We start from the raw sequence: 7,619 nt of genomic DNA on the forward strand, positions 1-7,619 counted from the left end.
CACTCGTCTGCAAGTTGTAACTGCTTGAGTGTCATGAAACTTGTTGTGAAAAGAAAGTCATCACGAGATTAGGTATAAGGGTCTAGAAAAATTACGATATGGTTCATAAGCAAGAAATCTAGACGTGCGTTGCAACCAACTTATATTCGTGTGAGAGTCTGGGTTTATCTTGGGGATATATGTATGGTAGTGTTGAAACGATGTAAAAGGATTCTAAAGTGCGTACTTCGTTGGGTTGACCGGGGGGTAGACAATGGTTGTCCTATCTAAAGAGATTTTCTTAAATGCCTAGTTATAGCCAGGAAATCTAGGGGAAATATAGAAATGAGAGGAAGCCCAGAAATTGTTGGTAGGGGTTCTGTATCCGTCAGGATCATTGGGGCGAGATTTTATCCGCCACAGTGAGACCGCCAAGGCAGGATTTCTCCCACCAGAGCTGGATAGGGCGAGAAAGAATCTCAGCCATGTCTCCCTTGTTTTCTCCTAGTTACAATTCTGGATCAAATCATACCCGAACTAACCCTCACAATCTAATTCAGTGTTTAGCAATCGCATATAAGTTATAAGGTGTGTTAAAATTGTGGAGAACCTGGGCATACGCGGAGGAAATCAGCGAGGCCGTGGAGGCCGGGAAAATGGTAATGCAGCTAGAGAAGTAGTGCATCCAGGCAATAAGGTTGCCCGTAAACAGGTGTCACGACCCATAAGCACCCCCTAGTCGTAACCGGCGTACTCGACCTCGAAGAGGTCTAATACAAGCCTCTTAGCATTCATTCATCGCATAGACACTAAAACCATAAGGAATTTAAAACTTTCTTTACCAAGAAAACATTGCATAGAAAAAAAAAATAGCAAGCGGAAGACTTTCTAGACTTTATACATGATGTCTCAAACCATCTAATACCTTAGAGTACAAAATTCGGGACTAATCCCGTACACAACTTAAACAATACTAAAAAGACATAAAAGAACATATTGGGTATTGTCCTCGAATCTATGAGGACTCACCAAGTCTTCATCTTCAACACTTAGAAACCTATCAAAGCCATGACATGTCATCATCTCCAAATCCCTACACTTTAGTCCAAAAAGGGAAAGAAAGGGGTTAGCACAATTAAGTACTAAGTATGGAGACCATGCAAAAACATGCCAAAAAGGACATTTTCAAGGAANCCTAGTTACAATTCTGGATCAAATCATACCCGAACTAACCCTCACAATCTAATTCAGTGTTCAGCAATCGCATATAAGTTATAAGGTGTGTTAAAATTGTGGAGAACCTGGGCAAACGCGGAGGAAATCAGCGAGGCCGTGGAGGTCGGGAAAATGGTAATGCAGCTAGAGAAGTAGTGCATCCAGGCAATAAGGTTGCCCATAAACAGGACAGGGCTCAGTTTTATGTTTTTTCGAGTAAGACTGAGTTTGAGGGTGTGATGCAGTGCTCAGAAGAGCTACTCTTGTTTGTGCCTGATGGATATTGTTTTGTTTGATCTGGGTTCTACTTATTCGTATGTGTCAGTTCAATTGCCTTGGGATTTGATGTGATTTGTGATATACTTGATGCCCCCATCCATGTTTCTACCCTAGTTGAAGAGTCAGTCATAGTCACCCAAGTATATCGTGTTGTCCTGTTGTGTTTATGGATTTTCATATTTGGGTTGATTTGGATATGCTGGATATGACTGACTTGATATAATCTTAGGCATGACTTGGTTGTCCCCCTATTATACCAGGCAAAATTATAATACTAAGTCGGTAACTCTAGAGATCCTCGGTAAGGAAAGATTAGAGTGGGAAGGGGTGTACAAGCCTAAGCTAGCTAAGATCATATCATCTATTCGGGCTAGTAAATTAGTAGGCAGTGTTGTTTGTCTTATTTGGCTCATGTTTTGGATATTGAGGAAGTGTTTCCTACGAATTTGCCTCGTATGCCTCTGGATATAGATATAGATTTCTGCATTGACTTGGAAACTAACACTCGCCCTATTTTGATCCCTCTGTATCGTATGGCCCCATCAGAACTAAGAGATCTTAAGGCTCAAAACCAAGACCTTCATGATAAAGGTTTCATCCGTCCTAGTGCTTCCCCATGGGGTGCTCCTGTCTTGTTTGTTATGAAGAAGGAGGCTAGTATGAGGACTGGTGAATTTATCTTTAGCCATAAAGGAGTGATTTGATACCGGAATGAAAAGCTTATGGATAAAGAAAATCCCATTGAATATACTTGGGTGAAGGAAATTGAAGTATTTAGTAAGAAGATGCGTATAAAATTGGGTTAGTCCTTTGATTTTGATGAGTATATCTGGGTTTGAGGTGTCATGTTGGTGAAAAGGTTGACTTCGTAATGATAGTGAAGGTTGACTAAGCGTAATGGTAATAAGAGTTCGTGATGGATTGCGAGTATCTAAGGTTGTGGTTTTCCAATATTTGGTGAGTAAAGTAGTTGGATGAAAAGTTCTAAGAGATGGTGGCACACCACTCGAAACAAATTTAAAAGAGCTAGAGTTATAATGAAGGAAAATATAGTGGAATGTAGTACAACCTTTAGAGAGAGGCTAGAGCAAGAATGTTTTATTTGATTGCAAAAGCTAAAAAGATATCTTCAGAGGGGTAGATAATTGGGTTCAGAGGCGCGTGATTTATTTCGTGTCGGAGGTCCATTAGATGGGTTAAAGATTATTGAAAAAGACTAGAGAAAGGATTGTGCAAACATTAGCTTGAGCGTGATGATAAGTGCTTGTTTTTGTTTTTGAGTTTAGTAATGAGTACGATTGGTTACCGTGAAATCATGACTTAAATGTATGATCTTGAGGATATACTTGTGATTGTGATTGTGGTGTGTTGATTGGATCGGTTGCCACGTTTCGGCATAACTAACTTGGATCGGTTGCTACGTTCCGGCATAACTAACTTGAATTGGTTGCCACATTCCGGCATAATTATGGGATCGGTTGCCACCTTCTGGCATAATTATTGGATCGGATACCACGTTCCGGTATGCTAATTGTTTGGGTGTGGGTTCCATTAGAGGGCCATTGAATTGGGTTCCATGAGAGGACCATTGAATTGTGTTGTGTATCTACTTGTGATGAGTTCGTTCATATCTAATGATGATTGATATTGGAAAATGGTATGTTGTTCTAAATTGATATAACTGTGATATGTGAGATTCGTGAAGTTGTTCATTGTTCGTATCTGTTGATGATATTGTATATGTTCGATATGTGATTGTGATTATATTGTTGTATTGACTAATGTATGTTACACTTATTGGGATAGCCGCGTGATCCTACATGTACACTGTGGTTGTGTACTGATATTGCACATGCTTGTTCTTTGTTGAGTACAGGGCATCTTCAGGCGCTTATTAATAGACATCAGCTAGGTGACTATTGAGTGTGACTGGATTCTGGGGTGAAATAGTTCTTTCAAGCTGCCATGGATCTCTCTTGTTTAAGTCTACCCTTTTCGAACTAAGACTATTTGTTTAAGGTGTTTTGTTTAGCTTCAGGGTTGTACCCTTGTTCTTAGACTTGTCGTTAGTAGAGTTTTGGTACATTAACTTTCAGGTTCTAGGAGTTGTTCTTCCCCACTAGTTTGGTTTGTTGTTTGTTAAGATCTTGGAGTTTATGGGGACTCTATTTTTATAGTCATTTAAACCTGTTTCCGTATTTTAAATGCATAGTTTTTGGTTAAGTTGTTTAGTCTGGGTTGTAGTAATTGTTCTCCCACCTGATGGTTAGTGTGGGTGCCAATCACGACAATCTGGGTCGTGATACGTACTCTCACATCGATATTAGATTTTTCGTATTCTTGCATTTTTATTCTCGTTTTGTTTGGAATCTTTGCTCGGGACGGATTTTGGAATTACTTTGTCTTCCCAGATTATTAGTTCAATTGCTTATGTTTCAACTTTCCCCTTATATGCTCGTACATTCATTGTACTGGCATCATTCGATCTGCATCTTATTTATGATACATGTATAGGTGTTCAGGGTCATGAACAAGCACTTCATTGATCCCATTTCATTCTAGCTAGCTTTGGTAAACCTCTTTGCTTTCCGAAGGTTTCCACGTTTACATTCTTTAGATTTATTAAGATATTGTCGGTCTTGTCCTGACATCTATCATAGTATTTAGAGGATTCATAAACAGTAGTAGTTGAGGAGTCTTTTTCCCTTTTCCTTGTTAATTTTTTTAGACTTGAGTTGCCTTCTTACGGCTATTTGAATATTTCCAGACGTTTATGAGTTTATCAATAGTTGAGACAATTGAGTTAATCTTTGCATTTGAAGTTCTTGTCGTTGAGTAATGTCTTCCCTTGAGTACTAAACAAGACCAAGGATTCGCTTGGGATCAGTGATGGTTCTAGAGTGCCGGTCACGTCCAGGGTGTAGGCTCGAGGCGTGACAGAAGGGGAGAGATTACATTTCATTAATGAGGAACAATACGATAGTTGGACTTTTGTAAGGTAATATGATTTAGTATACTCAAACAAGATATCACAATAAAAGATAAATAAAAATACTATATTAATATTATATGCACATTGCGTGGATACGTATATTAGTAACGTATATATACAACAATGATGGAGACAAGACCACAATTAAAATTAAAAAAAAATACATTCTCATACTCATTTTAACATTATGTCAAACACATACTTCCTCGATTCTGTTTTTTGGGTTGAGGTAGATTTGAATTTTATTTAGTTGCTTCTATCGAATCTGACCCGTTTATGTTTGACCCACCCCGACCAACTTGCTTACTTATCTTTTTAAACCCCCTCGTTGAAAATCATGCCCCTGCCTTAAAGTTTGTAATATTTACAATAATTTGACGTGTAATCGTATAAGATTTATATCCATGTTTAGATTAATTCCCCAGAAGATGTCTTCTTAACTCCAACATTGATCCGTTTGGGAAATTCTTTCAATAAGTTGACTTCAACCTTTACCTTGACACAACTAGGTATAGATTTTCTTGTTGTAGCCATGTCAACATTTAACTGTTTTCCCACTGCGTTGTACATCATAAACAAGGATTCTTTAACGAAAAATTTAGGTGATAGGGAAGGAACAGAGGTCCATGCTAAGGCAGTAGTAGTTTCCGCCTCTGGGTTGAACTAGGGTTCCCACTTTAGAGGGCGCATCTGATAGTATACCCATCCTTAGCCTTCAAAAAATATGCCAATTTTTTACATGACATTCAAGTAATATTCCATAGTAGTAAGGCGAATTAGGATGTGTCTAGCACTCAAGAATCTTGCTTTACATTCCGCCTTGAATCTCACACAGTAAAGGACCTATTTTAAGATCTCTTCTAGTTCTGACCAGCCAAAAGAAAAATTTCCAATTATGGCCAACGGTAAATCTTGTTTAATGATTATGGTCTCAACCTCTTCTTCCTCCCATAATACAGTAGTCTCTCCATGGATGTAAGTAATATATTTAATAGGGATAGGCGTTGTGATTTTGTCTTCTACTTTATTCAAAGTCGTTGCATAGTTCAATGGAGTGTAGGGAATATTTAGGAGAAATTTAGGGCCTATGTATTTGTATGGCATTATTTAGTACTATATTTGGTAGAAATTTAGGGCCTAGGTATAACTAATTCATGGATTAGTTATACACCATACATGGTATAAGATGTATAACTAATACCTTACATTTGGTGATATTAGGATTACATAGAATTTAATACCATGGTATTAAACTATGTAAAGACAAAAATACCCCTCAAATCCTTTTAACGGGTTTATTTTTTTTCTGCGTTTTATATTATATTTTTGTATTAGTAAATTTATTTAAATAAATAATTTTACAAAGTTTATTATTTAGAGAGAGTTGTTTGTTGTTAACAAATCCAATACAAAGCAATAGGAAAAATCTCTAAATGGTGATTGACTAGGAAAATTCAATGGTAAATGCAAAATTCGTGTTGTTATTACATAAAAGGTTTTTATTAATCATTTAATATATTTTTAAAAAATATTGTTGTCAAATAAAATTAAGATCAAATGCAATCCAATAATATAATTCTAATTAGGAAAAATCTCTAAATGATGATCGACTAGGAAACTTCAATGGTAATTGCAAAATTTGTGTTATTATTAAAGTAAAAGGTTTTTATTAATCATTTAATATATCTTTTTTTCTAAAATTGTTCTCACATAAAATAGCAGTCAAATGCAATCCAATAATATAAATCTAATTAGGAAAAAATTGAATTGTCTAATTATAATCATTAACGTCTATATCATTAGGTTATTTTAAAACACAATTTCTTATATAAAGCTCTTGGTGTTAAGACCAAAAATCACAATTTCTTAGTGATAGTTTAGACATGACAAGAAGAATTAGCAAGGGTTGTCAAAGGGTTGACAAGGTGAAAATAAAGAATGCTAGAAACTTAGGAGTTACGTTTTCTAAGCGATGTGCTGGTCTGTTCAAAACGGCTTGTGAACTTTGTACTCTATGTGGTGCTGAAATTGCCATTGTTATATTTTCCCAGGACGGTACAGTTTTCTCCTTTGGTCATCCTAGTATGGACACGTTGGTGGAGAGGTTCCTTGGGAGGAACCTCCCTCCACCAAATAACGATGTCCACAATCAACAAATCGTGGCTCTTAGAGAAGTTGGTATTCGTGAGCTCAATACCAAGCTCATGAACATCGAGGGGGTTCTCCAGATGGAGAAAAATCGTGGAGAATCCCTTCGAGAAATTAGGAAGAGAGCTGATGGTGTATGGTGGGAATCTCCCATAGAAGAACTTAACTTATTCGAACTTCAACAATTGAAGAAGGCATTGGAAATTCTGAAGCAAAAGGTTAAAAAAGAGGCACAAATGGTGAATAATAATGCATTCCCATTTCAGGCATTGGGAAGTGCCTGGACTCCTCCTAATTGTGCTGGCTAAAGTTCTTTATATGGACTCAATGTTGGTGGACCCTTTGCTAATAGGGTTAGTGGATCTACTTCTTCCATAGTTCCCAATTACTAGTTCAGCCGTCATTCCTAGTGTGCGCATTATGGAATTGTTGAAAATAAAATATTATATTAAGTGTCTAGGTTCATTTGCCATTTGAGTTATCCTAAGTGTTGTGTTCATCAGTTATGATTCAGTTGAAGTCAGTACTAAGTGTTGTGTTCATCATGTAATGTTTATCCGTTATGATGCTAGTAATTTTAATTATATATGTTATGTTATTAGTCCATTGCCATGTTGATTCTATCCTTTGAATCGCATTACATATTAATTTCTAGTTTATCAAAGATATTACAAACGTCTGGGGAGTTTCCTCCTTGTAGATCTACTTCTACATTTCGTAGATATTTTAATTTGTGAAACACAACATCTTCATTTAGTGTCCAATCTGTTCGAGGGAATCCTTGGAGATTGGGTAAATTAGCCAGCAAAGTCATGACTTCCCATGGTATACAAGTACCTTTTAATCAGAATTCCTTGAGATTAGATTGCGAGTTCTTCTTATGATTTCCGCAGCAAGAGGATAAGATATATATAGTGGCAATCCAATATCAAAACGTCTATTCTCTGACATTTTTCAGATATCAACCCTGTCGATTCGACAAAGATTTCTCTTCGAAACATATCTC

The 7,619-nt window shown here is 36.8% G+C and overlaps 1 protein-coding gene across 1 annotated transcript; it reads left to right on the forward strand.

The window, feature by feature from the left end:
- Positions 1-6,348: 6,348 nt before the first annotated feature.
- LOC125854240 (agamous-like MADS-box protein AGL62) lies at positions 6,349-6,921 on the forward strand. Its single transcript, XM_049533732.1, has one exon. It carries the CDS (start codon positions 6,349-6,351, stop codon positions 6,919-6,921), a length of 573 nt encoding a protein of 190 aa, XP_049389689.1.
- The last annotated feature ends 698 nt before the right edge of the window (positions 6,922-7,619 follow it).

This window comes from Solanum stenotomum, chromosome 2 (assembly GCF_019186545.1).
Source record: "Solanum stenotomum isolate F172 chromosome 2, ASM1918654v1, whole genome shotgun sequence".
Taxonomy (NCBI): Eukaryota; Viridiplantae; Streptophyta; class Magnoliopsida; order Solanales; family Solanaceae; genus Solanum; species Solanum stenotomum.